Here is a 22,853-nt window from a genome sequence, read left to right as displayed (position 1 = left end):
GTTCACATCTTTTGCGGAACCATTGAAATTAATAGTTCCGTATACGGACCGTATAAGGAACGCCAAATACGGCCCATATACGGAACGCAAAAAACATTTGTGTGAACGAGCCCTTAGCAGTCATAGCTGCGCTTAAATACATTGTTAGGACTGCCGTCCATGAGCACAGAATGGAGAGGACTCACAATGTATTTCGGAGCAGCTTTGAGTGTTAGAGGACCTGTCACCACTCCTGACACATGCCTGTTTTAATAGCTCCATACATTCCCCATATAGTAATTCTGGAGCATCTATTCTTATAGCTCTAAGTCAGGGGTGGCCAACCTGTGGCTCTTGAGCCACATGCGGCTCTTTGCTTCTTCAAGTGTGGCTCTAGCTGTGGAGCCGGGAAGCAGTCAGGCCGGCTCACACTCCACCCCATGCTCTTTTTCTGATCGGACACTGTTGCTACTTTGCAGCTCCAGCTCACACTCCACTACGTACTAATGCACACAGTGTGAGAACGTAGTACCTGGAGACACGCACTATGACCTGATGTTGTGCTCATCAGGTCACAGTGGAGAGCGTGTCAGACCTGCAGAGTAGCAGGTGCCCGAGCAGGAGCCCAGTGCCTGATCAGGAGAGGGAAGAGATTTCTTTAAATTATAGATCTAAGCATGGGAGGTTCTGATCTGAGCATGGGGGGGGGGGTCCTGATCTGAGCATGGGGGGTGTCCTGATCTGAGCATGGGGGGTGTCCTGACCTGAGCATGGGGGGTGTCCTGATCTGAGCATGGGGGGTGTCCTGACCTGAGCATGGGGGGGGGGGGGTCCTGATCTGAGCATGGGGGGGGGGTCCTGATCTGAGCATGGGGGGGGGGGGGAGTCCTGATCTGAGTGGGGGGGGGGGGGAGTCCTGATCTGAGTGGGGGGGGGGAGTCCTGATCTGAGTAGGGGGGGGGGGAGTCCTGATCTGAGCATAGGGGGGGGGGGGGAGTCCTGATCTGAGCATAGGGGGGGGGGGGAGTCCTGATCTGAGCATAGGGGGGGGGGAGTCCTGATCTGAGCATAGGGGGGGGGGGGAGTCCTGATCTGAGCATAGGGGGGGGGGGGGAGTCCTGATCTGAGCATAGGGGGGGGGGGAGTCCTGATCTGAGCATAGGGGGGGGGGGGGGAGTCCTGATCTGAGCATAGGGGGGGGGGGAGTCCTGATCTGAGCATAGGGGGGGGGGAGTTCTGATCTGAGCATGGGGGTGGGTCCTGATCTGAGCATTGGGGGGGGTCAGATCTGAGCATTGGGGGGGTCAGATCTGAGAAGGGGGGAGATCTGAGCACTGAGGGTCTGGCACTGGGAGTCTAATTTGTGTTGTCTGATCCGAGCATTGGGGGTCTTATTTTGGGGATCTGATTTGGAGTTCTGATGAGGTTTGGGGATCTGATCTGAGGTCCGATGAAAAATAAATTTTTTTCTTTTTCTCTCTGCTAATGAAAAATATATTTTTAGAAGACCTCAGATCAGATGCAAACATTTTTTTTTCTTATTTTTCTTTAAGACCTAGGTGCATCTTGAAGGGCGAAAAATACAGTGACTCATGTGTGTAAATGTATAGCTTGTGGCTCCTGGTAGTCATACATTTTTTTTGGCTCTTTTGTGTCTGTAAGGTTGGCCACCCCTGGTCTATGTTGTGCCATTCCTTTATGATTCCTGCTAGAAGTTATGAATAAACTGCTATTAGCTTTCAGTAAGGGCACAGAGGGGAGGTAACCAGTTGGGGGTGTGTACCTGCACAGACTGACTATCCAATCAGCGCCCCTGGTGTCAGACTGTGCAGGTACACACCCCCAAGTGGTTACAAGTGGTTAGTTGCAGACATTAGTAACTCTGCTCCAGTGTGTATTACCACTAGTGTTTTCTTTATACGTTAGCAAAACGCCTGAAAAAAATGCAGAGCTGGGTTTTTGAAAGGAAAGGGGCAAAAAAACACAAAAAAACATCACCTAAACAACAGGAACGCCAGGAGCAAATTAACGCATGTGTGTCCTGTGATTCATATTTCCCATAGATCTTCAGCTAACATCTGGAGTTTGTGTTTTCATTGCAAAAGACAAACAAACTTCAAATTGCAGACAAATGACACTAAAAACCCACACGTGAAACCAGCCTTATTGCAGTTTTTTTCAGGGCTGGCAGATGGTAGATAGGCACAATATTTTAGCATCAGGTGGAGATTTTCTAAGATATACCAGCCTCTCCAACCAGGTGCACGTAAATTGGGACTTTGCCACATGCCACGATATTACAGTATGCCAAACTTACAGTTCAAAGCCTCATGCACAAGGCAGTGGCATGTTAGCAGCTGGAGGGTGGCACACGGTGTGACGGTGGGATTCTGTACCATGTGCTGTATGAACAGCGCTATTTTTTACTTCGCCCCCGTTCAGACATGCTGCCTGAGTTTAGAGCGGACAGCACCCAGACTAAACACTGACCCATTAAATTCAATTGGTATTTTTACACGGGTGATTGTTACACACAGACAATAGGTCCATGCAGAGAAACTCACAGCATTTTCTTTTTTGGTACAATTTTCCCACTCTTTCAAGGGAATGGGACACATTTACTAAGACCACCTTTTTACGTAGTTTCCCCTGTGCGCCTTCTCATAAATTCGGTGTATCTATGGCAGTCCTTGCACCTGCCATACTTGTTTGCCAACACTTATTTCCAGGTGTAAATGTTAGTAAATTGGCCGGGACCACCCCAGCACGGTGCCAAACATGCTCCCTTTCCACCCAACTGCTGTACATGGCGTGAAAACAGCCATGAGCGTTTTTTTTACTAAACTCCCTTAATAAATGATCCACCGTGGGTTAGCGGGAAAATCGAACAGTACAAGCAGAGGTTGAAAGCAACGGAAAACCAGCTGCCATTCTGTATTGGTACCGCCACAATACCAGGCTGAATCCACTGCGGAATTTCCATGATGGGAGCACACTCTTATGCCACTTACATATGGTCAGCCAGTTCCAGGCCCAAAACATAGAGGAGGCACAAATATTTCCCTTATTCCTCATCTCTGTAGGTTCCACTCTTGGCTTTGGCTCTTACAGGGCATCTGTCCGCAGATTTGTACCTATGAAACTGGCTGACCTGTTGTATGTGCGCTTGGCAGCTGAAGGCATCTGTGTCGGTCCCATGTTCATATCTGTCTGCATTGCTGGGAAAAATGAAGTGTTAATATATGCAAATGAGCCTCTAGTAGCAACAGGGGCGTTACCATTACACGAAGAGGCTCTAGTCTGTCTGCAACTGCCATGCCCTCTGCACTTTATGGACAGGGCGTGATCGCTAGGCTTGAGGAAATCGAGTTTCGGATCATAGATCCAAAGGCAATTCATTCAAACACTTTGGGGGTCATTTGTTAAGACCGGTAACCCCTATAGCTGTTGGTGGATCTGCCAAAGTTATTAAGAGGCGCTATCCTCACATAACTTTGGTGTACCCACCTCCAGTCTAAATGTTAGCCGCTTCCTTGCTGTCTTATATTTAGGCCATTTTCTACACCTAAAACAGACATAGAAAATGATGAATGAGACGACCTGCAGTCCTTCCACGTCCATGTGTGCAGGAAAAAGTCGCAGATTGCAGTGCAAATAACCTTTGACTAATATAGGCTTATTTCTGATAGTAACTGATCCCCTTAGTATTTAATGCTGTTTCTATACAGCATTAAAATGTATTGGCTCCATGGAGCCAAAGTTCATAGTGCCCGAAGTTGTGCAAGACTTCGATGCATTACTCCGGTATTCCAATCTGCGTCTTTAAAAACATTTTAAAACAGGAATCCGAACTGGGCTTTGGTACTGGCTGGTACCTCGGCACCAAAGCAGCCTTCGGATTCCTATTTTAAAATGTTTTTAAATACGCAAATAGGAATATCGAAGTCTCGTGCGACTTCAGCCGATACGAAGTTTGGCTCCACAGAGCACATACATTTTAATGCTGTACGGAAACAGCATTAAAAATGAAGTGTTTGAACTAATCGACTTCGGATCTGTGATCCGAAGCTCTATTCACTCAAGCCTAGTGATCACGTTTACTCTGCCTGGTCCTGTCAAAGTGCGTAAGTTGCACAGAGACCAGAGCCTCTAGGAGTAATGGTAACGCCCCTGTTGCTCCTAGAGGCTCATTTGCATATATTAAACTTCATTTTTCTCAGAAGTGCGGGCACCTATGTACATGGGACCAACACAGATGCCTTCAGCTGCCAAGCGCACATGTAACCGGTCAGCCAGTTTCATAGGTACAAACCTGCTGACAGATGCCCTTTAAATCCTGGTGCAAGATACTGATCAAATACTGATCCTGTGAAAGTGTGGGTACAGCCACACATAAGCACATTTTCCAGATATTGCTGTGTTTCAATTTTTTCCTGTGGATGTACTATGGATATCAGCCTGTGCGTTACAAAGGGTGGATATCTGCAGCATAAAACGATATACTGTGGATTTAAAATCTGCAATCAGTTTACGTTGCAGATTTTTTTTCATTGTGTGGATGAGATCATCCTCATCCGTTTTCCCAGTACCGCACAATGCTGTGAATGCATGTAAATCAGCAGTGTGTCCGGTACGTGGGAACTTGTGTACCAGGCAGAGCATAATTTCCACCTTAGAGAATGCCCAAGAATAGCCATGGGTGAACTCTGCCTAACATCCTGGAAAACATACCCTGCCCCCGAGCAAATCTGCAACACACCCTGAAATCAGGTTTTTGGGGAGTTTTGTGAAACCCTATTCACAATATTTGAGCTGTCATTTAGTTTTAGATTGGATGAAGAAAAATCTGGCATTCCACCATCTGATAGAACTCCACATTCCCAAGGGACCCTTCATTGTAGAGCAGATGGGTGAACATTTATTGTGTGTGTATATATATATATATATATATATATATATATATATATATATATATATATATATATATATATAATTTTAGTTTTAGATTACCATTACAGATTGCACACAGAAGATCTACATTGTCCCTCAGTAGAGTGAGTAGTGTGAAGTCTATCCACGTCAGACACCCCGTGCAGCACATGAAGACGTGTCCAGTCCATCCAAAGTTAATTATATAAAGAATTGTCACACCCACCAAATCGAATTTTTCATAACTTTGCTTATCTCGAATTATGACCCCCTACACCAGAAACAGGCTTAAAGAGGACCTTTCACCTGTATAAACTATGTGAACTAAGTATGCTGCCATATAGAGCGGCGCCCGGGGATCTCACTGCACTTACTATTATCCCCGGGCGCCGCTCCGTTCTCCCGTTATAGGCTCCGGTACCTTTGCTTTTTAAGTTATAGTAGGCGGTGTCTTCCCTTGTCCTGTGGGCGTCTCCTTCTCCTAGGCTGCAGCGCTGGCCAATCACAGCGCACAGCTCACAGCCTGAGAGGTTTTTTTCTCCCAGGCTCTGAGCTGTGCGCTGTGATTGGCCAGCGCTGCAGCCTAGGAGAAGGAGACGCCCACAGGACAAGGGAAGACACCGCCTACTATAACTTATAAAGCAAAGGTACCGGAGCCTATAACGGGAGAACGGAGCGGCGCCCGGGGATAATAGTAAGTGCAGTGAGATCCCCGGGCGCCGCTCTATATGGCAGCATACTCAGTTCACATAGTTTATACAGGTGAAAGGACCTCTTTAAAGAAGCCACAAGCACCCAGAATTTTTTAACGCACATGTGCCTACATTTTTACTCCACCCTGGCCGCTGAGGAGTGGTGGGGTTGGGGGCGTGATGGAAGCAGGCCATCAGCCCTGGCAAATTCACTATCCTTTACGCCAGTTTCAATCAAGGCGCATAAACTGTCAGAGGATGTGCCTAATTTAAAGAGGATCTTTCACAGGTTCGGACATTATCATATAACTAACGGGTTGTGTAGGGCATAGTGAAGTCATGTTATAGCGCTTACTAGTTTCTCTGTGCGCTGCTCCGTTCGCCTCCTGTGCCCCCCATACTGGTTTCCCTCCTGGTATGTAAATTCATACCATCGGTACAAGGAGGATTTCTCATGGGGCGTCTCCTTCTCTCTGGCTGTGAGCTGCCCAGTCTCTGTGGAGGGCGTCACAGCCAGGGAGAAAGAGACGCCCATTGAGAAACAGGGCTGTCTCCTCCTCCCTGTACCAATGGTATGAATTTACATACCAGGCGGGAAACCAGAACGGGGGTGGGGGGGGGGGCATAGCGGACCAACAGAGAAGGCCCATAGAGAAACTAGTAAGCACTATAACATGACTTCACTATGCCCTACACAACCCGTTAGTTATATGATAATGTTCAGACCCATGAAAGGACCTCTTTAAGTGCATCCTCCAGCAGCACAGGGGAAATCAGAGACTGGTATAAAGTGCCGGTCTTTGACAAATGACCCACGCCATCTTTTCCTGTTTACGAGAAGGACAAACAAGTTGACATTGTACAATGAACTCCCAATTGGTTAAAAGGCTTTGTGAGAGTGCCTTCACATGTCGCAGATGTTGCAGTGAAGATCAGTTCCATCCATTTGAATGGAACGTGCAGAAATCCTTGTGCTTCATGTCAAATGAATGAGGGTTTATGCACACGGGTGTAGTTTTGGTCTGCGTTTTTTGCGGATTGGCTGACGGCATTCGGTAGTCCGTTCTGCTGCCCTGCAAAAAATAGAACATGTCCTGTTCTTGTCTGTTTTGCGGACACGGACAGGACATTTCTACAGGAGTAAAAAAAAAAAAAGTGGCGGCATGCAGTCGGCCACTTGTTTTGCTGATCTGAGATTTGTGGACTGCATAAACTGATATGATCATGTGCAGGAGGCTTGAAACAGATTTTTTGATTTGAATTTTTTTTGCAGCGTGTGAAGGCACCCTAACAATGTTGAATAGTCAGCCTCAAATTTCTGCACGGATTCCACACCAGATTTTCTCCACATGAGTTATGAGTAGTGTGAACAGAGCCTAAGGCCTCTTTCACACGGGCGTTGCGGGAAAAGGTGCGGGTGTGTTGCGGGAACATTTTTCCGCGCGAGTGCAAAACATTGTAATGCGTTTTGCCCTCGCGTGAGAAAAATCGCGCATGTTTGGTACCCAAACCCGAACTTCTTCACAGAAGTTCGGGCTTGGGATCAGTGTTCTGTAGATTGCTATTATTTTCCCTTATAACATGGTTATAAGGGAAATCAATAGCATTCTGAATACAGAATGCATAGTAGAATAGCGCTGGAGGGGTTAAAAAAAAATATATATATATTTAAAAAAAAAAAATTTTTAACTCGCCTTAGTCATTTGATCGTGCAGCCCGGCTTCTCTTCTGTCTCCTTCTTTGCTGATTGCAGGAAAAGGACCTGTGGTGACATCACTCCGGTCATCACAAGGTCCATCACATGATCCATCACCATGGTAAAAGATCATGTGATGACCGGAGTGACGTCACCACAGGTCCTTTTCCTGCAATCAGCAAAGAAGGAGACAGAAGAGAAGCCGGGCTGCACGATCAAGTGGACTAAGGTGAGTTTAAATTTTTTTTATTTATTTTTTTAACCCCTCCAGCCCTATTTTACTCTGCATTCTGTATTCAGAATGCTATTATTTTCCTTTATTACCATGTTATAAGGGAAAATAATAATGATCAGGTCTCCATCCCGATCGTCTCCTTGCAACCTGCGTGAAAATCGCACCGCATCCGCACTTGCTTGCGGATGCTTGCGATTTTCACGCAACCTTATTCATTTCTATGGGGCCTGCGTTACGTGAAAAATGCACAAAGAGGAGCATGCTGCGATTTTCACGCAACGCACAAGTGATGCGTGAAAATCACCGCTCATGTGCACAGCCCCATAGAAATGAATGAGTCATGATTCAGTGCGGGTGCAATGCGTTCAACTCGCGCATCGCATCCGCGCGGAATACTCGCCCGTGTGAAAGAGGCCTAAAGGTTTTTTGACACTTGTCCTTGAAATGTGTGATATCTGTGACCATCTGGTGTTTTTACCGTTGAGTGGATTTTGTCTCATATTACATCCAGAGATCAATTTCTCTGTGACCGTTCACGTTGTAGTCTTCATGGGTTCATGATATTTAATCAGCAGTCCTTGCTGGAATTTGGACTTGACATAGTTAAACAGTAGTGTTTCTAGTAAGCTCCGCAGGTATGCTTAAAAAAAACCCTCGCTGATGCCGCATTTCTGTCATTTGTACTTTAGCCCCACTGTAAAAATGGTCATAGTGGAAAAGTTACTGCTAAACTGTGAAGGTATAGTAGACGTGATGCTGACAACTTAGTTTTGTTTACTGCACTGTACTGTCATCGGTGTGGTTGGCAAAAAGTGGAAACCTCACTGACAAAAGTAATTTGACTGAGGCCTCATGCACACGGCCGTGCCTTTTTTTTGCGGTCCGCAAACCGCGGATCCGCAAAAAACGGAAGCCGCCCGTGTCGCCTTCCGCAATTTACGGAACGGGCGATGGCAATGTAAATGCCTATTCTTGTCCGCAAAGCGCGGACAAGAATAGGACAGGTTATATTTTTTTTAACGGGGCCGAAAACGGCGGCTCGGATGCGGACCCAAACAACAGCCGTGTGCATGAGGCCTTAACCAGGCCCATTTTCGTCTTTTGCATTTTTGTTTTTCCTCCCCATGTTCCAGTAACCATAACTTTTTTAAAATAAAAAAATAAAATAAAAAATTGCTGTTTATTTAGCAATAGTGAGTGCTTATTTTACTTGAGGGATGAGTTGTATATTTTTATATCACCATTTAATTTACCATGTTTGTTATTGGAAAATGGGGGAAAATAATTCTTTGCAAGGGTTAAATTGGAAAAAAAAAAACACAATTCCGCCAAAGTTTTTTTCGGGTTTTGATTTTACCAAATTGGTATAGGGTTTTTTTTTTTTTGTTTTTTTTTACTACATTTTAAAAAAAAACTTGGAAAAAAATAAAAATTTTCTTTGCATTGTCGTTTTCTGACAACTATAACTTTTCTGTCCACAGAGCTGTACGATATTTTTATATTTTTTTCGCGGGACGAACTGTAGTTTTTATTGGTACCATTTTTGTGTTATGTACAACTTGTTGATCACTTGTTGTTCAACTTTTTGGGGGTGCCTAAAAAATGCTGAAAAAATTTTGAATCTTGTGTTTTACATTTTTTTCCCGTTGTGTTCGTGCAGGAGATTTAAAAAAATATATTTTAATAGTTCACACATTTTCGGACACTACAATACCTGATATGTTTATTTATTTTTTTGTTTATATATTTTTATGTAAAATTGGGAAAGGGGGGGGCAGTATTATAAAGCTGCCACCCTCTGTGTATGGAACCTGCTCACTGCAGCAGCAAAAGTGGTTAAAGGGGTTGTGTCACTTCAGTAAATGGCATTTATCATGTAGAGAAAGTTAATACAAACCACTAATGTATTGTGATTGTCCATATTGCCTCCTTTGTTGGCTGGATTCATTTTTCCATCGCATAATACCCTGCTCGTTTCCATGGTTACAACCACCCTTTAATCCAGCAGTCATGGATGTGCGTGCACATTATAAGATGCGCCATCCTCTGCACACTCCTGCGGTCCACCTTTTTTTATTTTTTCATTAACATGGCTGTATGAGGCCTAATTTATGAGCGAAAAATTGCAATCTTCGTTTGTTCAGTCAGGGGGACATAATCTTTCCTTAATTTGAAAAGCTAAAATCATTGTGCAGAATTCATGGCATAAATGGACATGCTGCGTATTTACAGTAAGATCAGTTTCCATGTGGAATTTTTTTGGATAAGATTTCATAATTTTGTGAAATCTCAAACACTTTGCTGCATATACAATACAGACCAAAAGTTTGGACACACCTTCTCATTCAAAGAGTTTTCTTTATTTTCATGACTATGAAGGCATCAAAACTATGAATCAACACATGTGGAATTATATACATAACAAACAAGTGTGAAACAACTGAAAATATGTCATATTCTAGGTTCTTCAAAGTAGCCACCTTTTGCTTTGATTACTGCTTTGCACACTCTTGGCATTCTCTTGATGAGCTTCAAGAGGTAGTCCCCTGAAATGGTCTTCCAACAGTCTTGAAGGAGTTCCCAGAGATGCTTGGCACTTGTTGGCCCTTTTGCCTTCACTCTGCGGTCCAGCTCACCCCAAACCATCTCGATTGGGTTCAGGTCCGATGACTGTGGAGGAAAAGGGGGTCATCTGGCGCAGCACCCCATCACTCTCCTTCATGGTCAAATAGCCCTTACTTTCAAAGTTTTCCCAATTTTTCGGCTGACTGACTGACCTTCATTTCTTGAAGTAATGATGGCCACTCGTTTTTCTTTACTTAGCTGCTTTTTTTCTTGCCATAATACAAATTCAGCTGTGTATCCACAACGCAACTGATGGTCCCAACCCCATTTATAAGGCAAGAAATCACACTTCTTAAACCTGACAGGGCACACCTGTGAAGTGAAAACCATTTCAGGGGTCTACCTCTTGAAGCTCATCAAGAGAATGCCAAGAGTGTGCAAAGCAGTAATCAAAGCAAAAGGTGGCTACTTGGAAGAACCTAGAATATGACATATTTTCAGTTGTTTCACACTTGTTTGTTATGTATATAATTCCACATGTGTTAATTCATAGTTTTGATGCCTTCAGTGTGAATCTACAATTTTCATAGTCATGAAAATAAAGAAAACTCATTTGAATGAGAAGGTGTGTCCAAACTTTTGGTCTGTACTGTATACATACTGTAGATTTTCCGTGTGGAATTCCCCAACAGAAACTCTACAGTGTATCAGTTTCTAGAGTAAGGGTCCATTCACACGTCCGTAGAATAGGTACGCATCCGTTCCGCAACTATCCGGAACGGGTGCGGACGCAGGCGCGGGATCTCGGCGAAACAACAAGTTAGTAGATAGGCGGTCAGAGGGAAAGGATGGGCATGGGGAAGCGAGGAAAAGGCTGAGCTAGCAGGGCACCTACGAGGGTAACGCCGCCCCTGGGCACTTGCGAGCCCTCATTTGCATATGCTACAAAGATGTTTTTTGACGGTTTTATAAGTCCAGGATTGATGGTAAAGTTTTTATTAACTGTAAGCATGCTTGAAAGCTGTGGGAAGGGTTACAAACGTGAAATGCTGATGACAGACTCCCTTTAAAAAGAAAATAGAGCATGTCCTATTCTTTGGACAAGAGTAGGCATTTCTATGGAGGGTGCCGGCCGGGTGTATTGTGGATCCGCAATACACTATGGACGTGTGAATGGACCCTAAATGATAGTGATTTTGTTGCCACTGTTTAAAAAGTCTCAACCTTTTGTGCAATTATGGAGTGCGCCATAATTTGGTTTTTTTTTTTCACGCCGCAACGGCATAAGCACTTAAATGAATGTCCCTCGTTGTGTCATATTTGGAGAATCAGAGTGTCAGTCACATGACACAGCTGAGGATCAGAAGGGATTGGATAACTTGCACATACAGTCACCAGTAAGAAGATGACCTTCACTACAGTTTACATCATGTACCTTTCTCACGGGCCAGAGAGTAAAGATTTTGGTGGCAGTGCTTTAAAGTGAAATGTCATCTTGTAGGTAAGGTTTGCTGATTTTCTTTGTGTATGCCTTTGCAGTGGATCATGGCCTTGCAAGACTTCTTACAGCTTACCGTGAGCATGGTCACAAAGCTGCAAAAATTAACCCATTGTTTACTGGACAAGCAGTGATGGATATGGTGCCAGAAATACAGGTACTAAGCGAAATTCTCCATGGACCTTTTCGTACATCAGGTAAAGCAGAACCCATTTGATAACTTGAATTGTAACCTGGTATTAGAATTTACACGTGTGTAGAGATTGCTTTTCTGTAGAGTATCCCTCAAGTATCACAAATTATATTTTCTTTATAAATCATGTATTAAGGCTACTTCCACACCTGGGTTGTTAATTCCGGTATTGAGATCCGGCAGAGGATAAAACCGATCCATGCATTTGTTCCGTTAGGATGCGATTGTGTGAAATCAAAACGGAAAAAAACTTATCCGTCACTAAATACATAAAAAATCAGTGGGTGACGGATCCGTTTTTTTAGGCTCCTAAAAATAAACGGTATCTGTCACCATTGATTTACATTGTTTTCAGTGCCGCATCCGTTTTTATGACCAGACACAAAACCGCAGCATGCAGCGGTTTTGTGTCCGGTCACAAAACAGAATGCTGACGGAAATTAAGACATCCTGATGCATCCTGAACGGATCTCTTTCCGTTCAGAATGCATGAGTACTAAACAAACGTTTTTTTCCAGTATGGAGAGCCTCTGCTGGATCTTAATACCGGAAAACAACAGCGCAAGTCTGAAAGTAGCCTTAATTAGTATAATTTTTACATTTTATAGTCATACTAAAAAAATCTGAGAGAAATACATTTGCATTGCACTGGATAGTAAATTCTTGGTTCATTTCTGTAAAATGGAACAATAATAACTTACTGTAGTACGTGTTAGTAGCTGAAAGTTTATCTGGCATGAAATGTCTCTACAGACATACAGGTGAAACTCGAAAAATTTGAATATTGTGCAAAGTTCATTTATTTTAGTAATGCAACTTAAAAGGTGAAACTAATATATGAGATAGACTCATTACATGCAAAGTGAGATATTTCAAGCCTGTATTTGGTATAATTTGGATGATTATGGCTTACAGCTTATGAAACCCCAAAGTCACAATCTCGGGTACCCTTTGCTCGGGGGGTATGGATTAATTAGCTGACTAGAGTGTGACACTTTGAGCCTAGAATATTGAACCTTTTCACAGTATTCTAATTAATGCAACTCCTTTGCATTGCTGAAATAAATGAACTTTTGCACAATATTCGAATTTTTCGAGTTTCACCTGTATAGTGTGATTATAGAATAAAGTGATCAATAAATCAATGACGAGAAATCACAGCTACTCAGGGAACACTGAATGACTTTTCTTGGGCCATTTCAAGCATTTAAATACCTTAAAGGGAACCAGTCATCAACTGTATGCTACCTTCATTGAGTTCTATGGTCTGCCAATAATGATCTAATACTAAAGGGGTTATGCTATGATTAATGTAAACAGTGAAAATCAGACATCATATAGTCCATGACAAAGCTAGAACCAGCCCTGTACATCAAACATATCAAGAGATCCCAGAGATCCTCATTTATTGCTCCGGTTGCTCTGCTCTCATCAGGGTGGCAATTTAGAGGGTGTGTCCTATCTGCTACAGTTCTCTCCCTAACGTAGCTCAGGTGGCATGTCCTTTCAGCTGCTGTTCTCTCCCTATAACAGGTCAGGTGGCATGTCCTTTCAGCTGCCGTTCTCTCCCTATAACAGGTCAGGGGGCATGTCCTTTCTGCTGCATCTGTCTCCCTGTAAGAGTAGGTTCACACTGAGTTGTTTTCTACGTGGCTCTGATTATGCATCCAAAAACCGCACCAAAAATGCTTACAATTCGTCTCCATTGAATTAAATTGGGAATACGTTTGTTAATTCATATAGCACTTTTTTCTTACAATTCACTTTTTTCCACATACAGTTTTAAAAACCGCACCACAGAAACAAGTGGTGAGGCCCATTTTTGATACAGATCGTGTGTCCATAGTTCTCACTGAAATGGACAGGATGAAAAACTACGTCAAAACCGCATCAAAAGACGCCTGGAAAAAAAATGCATCGGAATAAAAATTTGATCTTACTCTCTTTTTAAACAGGCTTATTAAATATAGGAAAAGAGGAAGCAACGCTTGAAGAGGTTCTGGCGTACCTGGATCACACATATTGTGGACAGGTTTCTGTAGAAACAAGCCAGTTACAGAACTTAGAAGAGCGAGAATGGTTTTCCAGAAGATTTGAAGAGTTAAAGCATGAAACCTTTTCAACAGAAGAGAAGAAAAATTTGGCAAAGCTGATGCTTGAATGCCAGGTAAATCCATGTACACTTTGAGCGGAAACCCTTTAATGCATACTTTTTCCCAATTCTTTCCTTTCTAGGCAGTGCTGCAGTAGGTTTGAAGCTAAAAGGGGTTTTCTCATTTAGTCCTCCTTTATTTCTGAGGAAAGCTGCTGCCGGCCATACATTTCCCCTGCAGTGGTTGCTGAGATACTTCTAGAATGACATGTTACTTTCTGCTCTGGCTTATAAAGAGGACCCCTGTGCGATGTCCATATGCCTCAATAGCTTATTAAGATTAGTCATCCCTTTTAATCCAGCAGTGACACTCACTCTAGTGCGGATGGGCTCGTGCTGGTGCCAATACAGCACATAGTGAAATATGTCTAACCTGGAGTATGTATAGCCCTCCAGACCATTAGGAGAAACATTGGGGCAGATTTATTATTGCAAATGCACTTAGACTTTTTTTTGTAAATTGTGCTAAAATTTGTTGCCTTTTGATGCATTTAGCTATGGATCTTTTAACCCCTTCAGGACCCTGCCTTTTTCACCTTAAGGACCAGGCCATTTTTTGCAAATCTGACATGTCACTTTATGTGGTGATAACTTATCCAAGCCATTCTGAGATTGTTTTTTCGTCACATATTTTACTTCATGACACTGGTAAATTTGAGTCAAAATATTTCATTTTTATTTATAGAAAAATTAGCAATTTTCTAAATTTCAATTTCTCTGCTTTTAAAACAGATAGTGATACCTCCTAAAATAGTTATAACTTTACATTTCCCATATGTCTACTTCATGTTTGGATCATTTTGTAAATGACATTTTCTTTTGTTTGACGTTAGAAGGCTTATAAGTTTAGAAGCAAATCTTAAAATTTTTAAGGACCAGTTCAGGTCTGAAGTCACTTTGTGAGGCTTACATAATAGAAACCACCCATAAATAGCCCCATTTTAGAAACTAAACCCCTCAAGGTATTCAAAACTGATTTTTACAAACTTTGTTAACCCTCTAGGTGTTCCACAAGAATGTAGATTTTAGAATTTTAATTTTTTGGCAAATTTTCCATTTTTCCCGCTAACAAAGCAAGGGTTAAAAGCCAAACAAAACTCAATATTTATTACCCGGATTCAGTAGTTTACAGAAACACCCCATAAACTGCTGTACGGGCACACGGCAGGACGCAGAAGGAATGGAGCGCCATGTGGTTTTTGGAGGGCAGATTTCACTGGGATAATTTTAAGTTGCCATGTTACATTTGAAGACCCCCTGATGCACCCCTAGAGTATAAACTCCAAACAAATGACCCCATTTTGGAAACTACGGGATAGGGTGGCAGTTTTGTTGATACTATTTTAGGGTACATATGATTTTTGGATGCTCTATATTACACTTTTTCACCGTTTTTATTTTTTGTTTTTACAATGTTATCTGACAGGTTAGATTATGTGCTGTTTTTATAGAGCAGATTGTTACGGATGCGACAATACCAAATATGTTTTTTTGCTTCAGTTTTACATAATAAAGCATTTTTGAAAAAAAATATTTTTTAGTGTTTCCATATTCTGAAAGCCATATTTTTTTTTTTTGGACGACTGTCTTAACGGGAACCTGTCACTGGGATTTTGTGTATAGAGCTGAGGACATGGGTTGCTAGATGGCCGCTAGCACATCCGCAATACCCAGTCCCCATAGCTCTGTGTGCTTTTATTGTGTATAAAAACCGATTTGATACATATGCAAATTAACCTGAGAGGAGTCAGAGCTTGAAAATATGACTCTTCTCTGGTCACACAAGTAAGATATGACTCTTATATGTTAATTTGCATATGTATCAAATCGTTTTTTTTACACAATAAAAGCACACAGAGCTATGGGGACTGGGTATTGCGGATGTGCTAGCAGCCATCTAGCAACCCATGTCCTCAGCTCTATACACAAAATCCCGGTGACAGGTTCCCTTTAACCACCTCAGGACCGCCGTACGCAGGATTGCGTCTTTGCGGCGGTCCTGTTGTTCTGGGTGGACGCGCCGGTGCGTCCTCTCGCGAGACGCGAGATTTCCTGTGAACGCGCGCACACAGGCGCGCGCGTTCACAGGATCGGAAGGTAAGCGAGTGGATCTCCAGCCTGCCAGCGGCGATCGTTCGCTGGCAGGCTGGAGATGTGATTTTTTTAACCCCTAACAGGTATATTAGACGCTGTTTTGATAACAGCGTCTAATATACCTGCTACCTGGTCCTCTGGTGGTCCCCTTTGTTTGGATCGACCACCAGAGGACACAGGCAGCTCAGTAATATGTTGCACCAAGCACCACTACACTACACCCCCCCCCCCGTCACTTATTAACCCCTTATTAGCCCTTGATCACCCCTGATCACCCCATATAGACTCCCTGATCACCCCCCTGTCATTGATTACCCCCCTGTCATTGATCACCCCCCTGTAAAGCTCCATTCAGATGTCCGCATGATTTTTACGGATCCACTGATAGACTGATCGGATCCGTAAAAATCATACGGACGTCTGAATGCAGCCTTACAGGGGAGTGATAAATGACGGAGGTGATCACCCCATATAGACTCCCTGATCACCCCCCTGTCATTGATCACCCCCCTGTAAAGCTCCATTCAGATGTCCGCATGATTTTTACGGATCCACTGATAGACTGATCGGATCCGTAAAAATCATACGGACGTCTGAATGCAGCCTTACAGGGGAGTGATCAATGACTGTGGTGATCACCCCATATAGACTCCCTGATCACCCCCCTGTCATTGATTACCCCTCTGTCATTGATCACCCCCCTGTAAAGCTCCATTCAGATGTCCGCATGATTTTTACGGATCCACTGATAGACTGATCGGATCCGTAAAAATCATACGGACGTCTGAATGCAGCCTTACAGGGGAGTGATCAATGACTGTGGTGATCACCCCATATAGACTCCCTGATCACCCCCCTGTCATTGATTACCCCTCTGTCATTGATCACCCCCCTGTAAAGCTCCATTCAGATGTCCGCATGATTTTTACGGATCCACTGATAGACTGATCGGATCCGTAAAAATCATACGGACGTCTGAATGGAGCCTTACAGGGGAGTGATCAATGACTGTGGTGATCACCCCATATAGACTCCCTGATCACCCCCCTGTCATTGATTACCCCCCTGTCATTGATCACCCCCCTGTAAAGCTCCATTCAGATGTCCGCATGATTTTTACGGATCCACTGATAGACTGATCGGATCCGTAAAAATCATACGGACGTCTGAATGCAGCCTTACAGGGGAGTGATCAATGACTGTGGTGATCACCCCATATAGACTCCCTGATCACCCCCCTGTCATTGATTACCCCTCTGTCATTGATCACCCCCCTGTAAAGCTCCATTCAGATGTCCGCATGATTTTTACGGATCCACTGATAGACTGATCGGATCCGTAAAAATCATGCGGACGTCTGAATGCAGCCTTACAGGGGAGTGATCAATGACTGTGGTGATCACCCCATATAGACTCCCTGATCACCCCCCTGTCATTGATTACCCCTCTGTCATTGATCACCCCCCTGTAAAGCTCCATTCAGATGTCCGCATGATTTTTACGGATCCACTGATAGACTGATCGGATCCTTAAAAATCATACGGACGTCTGAATGCAGCCTTACAGGGGGTTGATCAATGACAGTTGGGTGATCACCCCATATAGACTCCCTGATCACCCCCCTGTCATTGATCACCCCCCCTGTCATTGATCACCCCCCTGTCATTGATCACCCCCCCTGTCATTGATCACCCCCCCTGTCATTGATCACCCCCCCTGTCATTGATCACCCCCCTGTCATTGATCACCCCCCTGTAAGGCTGCATTCAGTCTTTTTTTTGGCCCAAGTTAGCGGAATTTTTTTTTTTTTCTTACAAAGTCACATATTCCACTAACTTGTGACAAAAAATAAAATCTCACATGAACTCACCATACCCCTCACGGAATCCAAATGCGTAAAATTTTTTAGACATTTATATTCCAGACTTCTTCTCACGCTTTAGGGCCCCTAGAATGCCAGGGCAGTATAAATACCCCACATGTGACCCCATTTCGGAAAGAAGACACCCCCAGGTATTCCGTGAGGGGCATATTGAGTCCATGAAAGATTGAAATTTTTGTCCCAAGTTAGCGGAACGGGAGACTTTGTGAGAAAAAAATAAAAAATATCAATTTCCGCTAACTTGTGCCAAAAAAAAAAAATTTCTATGAACTCTCCATGCCCCTCATTGAATACCTTGGGGTGTCTTCTTTCCAAAATGGGGTCACATGTGGGGTATTTATACTGCCCTGGCATTCTAGGGGCCCCAAAGCGTGAGAAGAAGTCTGGTATCCAAATGTCTAAAAATGCCCTCCTAAAAGGAATTTGGGCCCCTTTGCGCATCTAGGCTGCAAAAAAGTGTCACACATCTGGTATCGCCGTACTCAGGAGAAGTTGGGGAATGTGTTTTGGGGTGTCATTTTACATATACCCATGCTGGGTGAGATAAATATCTTGGTCAAATGCCAACTTTGTATAAAAAAATGGAAAAAGTTGTCTTTTGCCAAGATATTTCTCTCACCCAGCATGGGTATATGTAAAAAGACACCCCAAAACACATTCCCCAACGTCTCCTGAATACGGCGATACCAGATGTGTGACACTTTTTTGCAGCCTAGGTGGGCAAAGGGGCCCACATTCCAAAGAGCACCTTTCGGATTTCACTGGTCATTTACCTACTTACCACACATTAGGGCCCCTGGAAAATGCCAGGGCAGTATAACTACCCCACAAGTGACCCCATTTTGGAAAGAAGACACCCCAAGGTATTCCGTGAGGGGCATGGCGAGTTCCTAGAATTTTTTATTTTTTGTCACAAGTTAGTGGAAAATGATGATTTTTTTTTTTTTTTTTTTTTTTTTTTTTTTTCATACAAAGTCTCATATTCCACTAACTTGTGACAAAAAATAAAAACTTCCATGAACTCACTATGCCCATCAGCGAATACCCTGGGGTCTCTTCTTTCCAAAATGGGGTCACTTGTGGGGTAGTTATACTGCCCTGGCATTCTAGGGGCCCAAATGTGTGGTAAGGAGTTTGAAATCAAATTCTGTAAAAAATGACGAGTGAAATCCGAAAGGTGCTCTTTGGAATATGGGCCCCTTTGCCCACCTAGGCTGCAAAAAAGTGTCACACATCTGGTATCTCCGTACTCAGGAGAAGGTGGAGAATGTGTTTTGGGGTGTCATTTTACATATACCCATGCTGGGTGAGAGAAATATCTTGGCAAAAGACAACTTTTCCCATTTTTTTATACAAAGTTGGCATTTGACCAAGATATTTATCTCACCCAGCATGGGTATATGTAAAAAGACACCCCAAAACACATTCCCCAACGTCTCCTGAATACGGCGATACCAGATGTGTGACACTTTTTTGCAGCCTAGGTGGGCAAAGGGGCCCACATTCCAAAGAGCACCTTTCGGATTTCACTCGTCATTTTTTACAGAATTTGATTTCAAACTCCTTACCACACATTTGGGCCCCTAGAATGCCAGGGCAGTATAACTACCCCACAAGTGACCCCATTTTGGAAAGAAGAGACCCCAAGGTATTTCGTGATGGGCATAGTGAGTTCATGGAAGTTTTTATTTTTTGTCACAAGTTAGTGGAATATGAGACTTTGTAAGAAAAAAAAAAAAAAAGAAAAAAATCATCATTTTCCGCTAACTTGTGACAAAAAATAAAAAGTTCTATGAACTCACTATGCCCATCAGCGAATACCTTAGGGTGTGTATTTTCCGAAATGGGGTCATTTGTGGGGTGTTTGTACTGTCTGGCCATTGTAGAACCTCAGGAAACATGACAGGTGCTCAGAAAGTCAGAGCTGCTTCAAAAAGCGGAAATTCACATTTTTGTACCATAGTTTGTAAACGCTATAACTTTTACCCAAACCATTTTTTTTTTACCCAAACATTTTTTTTTAATCAAAGACATGTAGAACAATAAATTTAGAGCAAAATTTATATATGGATGTCGTTTTTTTTGCAAAATTTTACAACTGAAAGTGAAAAATGTCATTTTTTTGCAAAAATATCGTTAAATTTCGATTAATAACAAAAAAAGTAAAAATGTCAGCAGCAATGAAATACCACCAAATGAAAGCTCTATTAGTGAGAAGAAAAGGAGGTAAAATTCATTTGGGTGGTAAGTTGCATGACCGAGCAATAAACGGTGAAAGTAGTGTAGGTCAGAAGTGTAAAAAGTGGCCTGGTCTTTCAGGGTGTTTAAGCACTGGGGGCTGAGGTGGTTAAGCAGGGTCTAATTTTTTGCGGGTTGAGATGACTGTTTAATGGGTACTATTTTGGGGTTCGTTTGACATTTTGATCGCTTGGTATTATACTTTCTCGCCCATATTCCTTGGGGGACACAGGAAACCATGGGTATAGCTCTGCTCCCTAGGAGGCGTGACACTAAGTGAAAGCTGTAAGCCCCTCCTCCATCAGCTATACCCTTCAGCCTGGAGAAGAGACTGCCACTGCTAGTTTTTGCTTAGTGTCCAAGGAGGCAAGACACCCCCTGCTTATGCAGGGTTGTTTTCCTATGATTTTTTTTATTTTTGCGTTATTTGTTGTTTTTAATTCTATTTTTTTCTACCTACAGGGACAACAGAGGCGCATTAGACCCCTCTGTTTCTCCCGGGGTTGAGTTGCGCCAGTGCCGGTAATTACGCACTGCCGCCTCCCCCACAGAAGACAAGGTGGACCAGGGCAGCCTCGCTCCCCTGCGTCCCGCCAGCTCAGGGTCGCCCGCACGCCAAGTCCCTCCCCCGGCTTCCTGCCACTGCGGTGCCAGGAGCTGAAGGGGCGACCCCCGCTGGATGGACTGAGGGCGAAGACAGCGTATGGTGAGAGTGGCTGCTCCAGCCTCCCCTTCCTCCCTCCCACCGCTGCTACACCATGGCCGCTGCTACATCCCCCATGGCCACTGCTACATGGCCACTGCTACATCGCCCGCCCCACGACCCCCCCCACCCCCCCCACCCCCCCCCCGGCATATCGGGACCGTTATCGGGCAGGGGAGTTTATCTGGGCAAGTCCTTGGCAGGGACGCTGCCTTCAGGGGACGGCTGCAGGCAAGCAAGCCGTCTGCCACATCCAGGCGCGGCGGGGGCCGCTTACTTGGCGTGAACGGCGCCATTTCATCTTGGCCGGCACTTCATCACCTTGGGGGTTAAAATCATTTTGCCGCGCGCGCGGGGCTCTGCTTCTTCTCCAGCGCGGCAGAGGGGGGGCGGAGCTTCCTACATGCGCTCCGCTACTTCCGGTTTCATCGGGCTACAGTGCTGCGTGGAATCCTCTCTGCCGTGCGATCCTGAAGCCATTCATCTCCGTGCTGCTGCCTCTCCTCCACAGCCTCCTCAGTCTGTTCCCCTTACCGCTGCCGCTTGCATCATCCGGGTCTGGTAGGACTGTTAACCCCCTCCGTGCCACCACTTTTCTTTGGGGTCTCCCACTTTAAGTGCAACATCTTTTTTCCACCATGTCAGACCCTTCTGCAGCCGCCAAGCCTTGGTACCATGCCTGTACTGCTTGTAGGGAACCCTTTCCCCGGGGGCAGTCTGATCCGCACTGTACTGCATGCCGAGCTCCACCGCAGCCTCAGTCGCCCGCTGTGTCGCTCCCTGCTTCCTCTGACCCGCCTGACTGGGCTAGATCCCTGTCCCAGGCCGTGGAAAGCCTCACTCATGTCGTGGGCCGCCTAATAGACAGGCCACCTACCCCGCAGGACGCCTCTCTGACTGTCGCGCCCTCCGGGTCCACTGCTTCTGCCGCTGCAGCGGGTTCACTCTCTCTTAGTGACCCCTCCCGAGCTAGGCACTCTCAGAAGCGTATTAGAGTAGAGCGAGCCTCCTCCTCTGAGGCCTCACTCTCCCCGCCACGCGTGCGCACCCAGACGGGCCTCTCCTCTCCAAAGGATTCGCTCTCTGAAGGTGAATTGGCGGTTTCAGATTTGGAAATGGACTCGGCCCTGCCGTCCAAGCTAGCCTCAGCGATGGGTCAACTCATCTCTGATATTCGTGACACCTTTTAAGGTGCAGGATGACCCCCCTAGCTCTGACGCAGCTAGCGTCTCCTTTATCAGACCCAGGCAGGCCTCAAAAGTCTTTCCAATCCACTCTGATTTCTCCTCTGTGGTGTCTAAGGCTTGGGCTCGCCCGGACGCCCGTTTTGTCAACCCCAAGAAGCTGGACATTTGCTATCCTTTTCCAGCCGATGTCGTGGCCACATGGTCTTCCCCACCCAAGGTGGACCCCCCCCGTGGCCCGGCTGTCAAAGAACACGGCCATCCCTGTTCCCGACGGGTCCTCTCTTCAGTCAGCGGAGGACCGTCGCATGGAGACCCTTTCCAAGGGCATTTTTGCTGCCTCCGGTTCTGCTCTCAGACCGGTTTTTGCCTCTGCTTGGGCAGGGAAAGCAATCTCTGCTTGGGGTGCGTAGCTGGAACAGGAGTTGGACTCGGACGTCCCCATCCAGGACCTACGTTCCTTGGCCCAGCTTATTATTCGGGCCGGGAATTTTGTTTGTGAGGCCTCCCTTGATGCGGGAGCCCTTATTGCACGCTCCTCCGCCCTGGCAGTTTCCGTCAGGAGGGAGCTCTGGCTGAAGGTTTGGAAAGCGGACGCTGCCTCCAAACGTTCCTTGGCGGGGCTACCGTTTGCGGGTTCCCGCCTTTTCGGGGTCCGCCTAGACAAACTTATTTCGGAGGCCACGGGTGGTAAAAGCACCCATCTTCCTCAACCCCAAGCCAGGGGCGCCCCCCGCGGACGCCCTGGTGCGTCTCGTTTTCGGTCCTCCCGCAGGGCCTCTGGGGCTCCCACCACAGCTGCCGCTTCGGCTC

The 22,853-nt window shown here is 45.0% G+C and overlaps 1 protein-coding gene across 1 annotated transcript in view; it reads left to right on the top strand.

Annotated features, from left to right (window-relative positions):
- DHTKD1 (dehydrogenase E1 and transketolase domain containing 1) overlaps nt 1-22,853 on the top strand; it is a 58,269-nt gene that overhangs the window by 1,463 nt on the left and 33,953 nt on the right. Inside the window, exons 2-3 of the mRNA XM_040413209.1 lie at nt 11,636-11,791; nt 13,743-13,954. Of these exons, the coding sequence (XP_040269143.1) occupies nt 11,636-11,791; nt 13,743-13,954 (368 nt within the window). The remainder of the gene's footprint in view (nt 1-11,635; nt 11,792-13,742; nt 13,955-22,853) is intronic.

Source organism: Bufo bufo, chromosome 1 (genome assembly GCF_905171765.1).
Source record: "Bufo bufo chromosome 1, aBufBuf1.1, whole genome shotgun sequence".
Lineage (NCBI taxonomy): Eukaryota > Metazoa > Chordata > Amphibia > Anura > Bufonidae > Bufo > Bufo bufo.
Note: the sequence above shows the minus strand (reverse complement) of the source record. Positions and strands in the feature narration are given on the sequence as shown.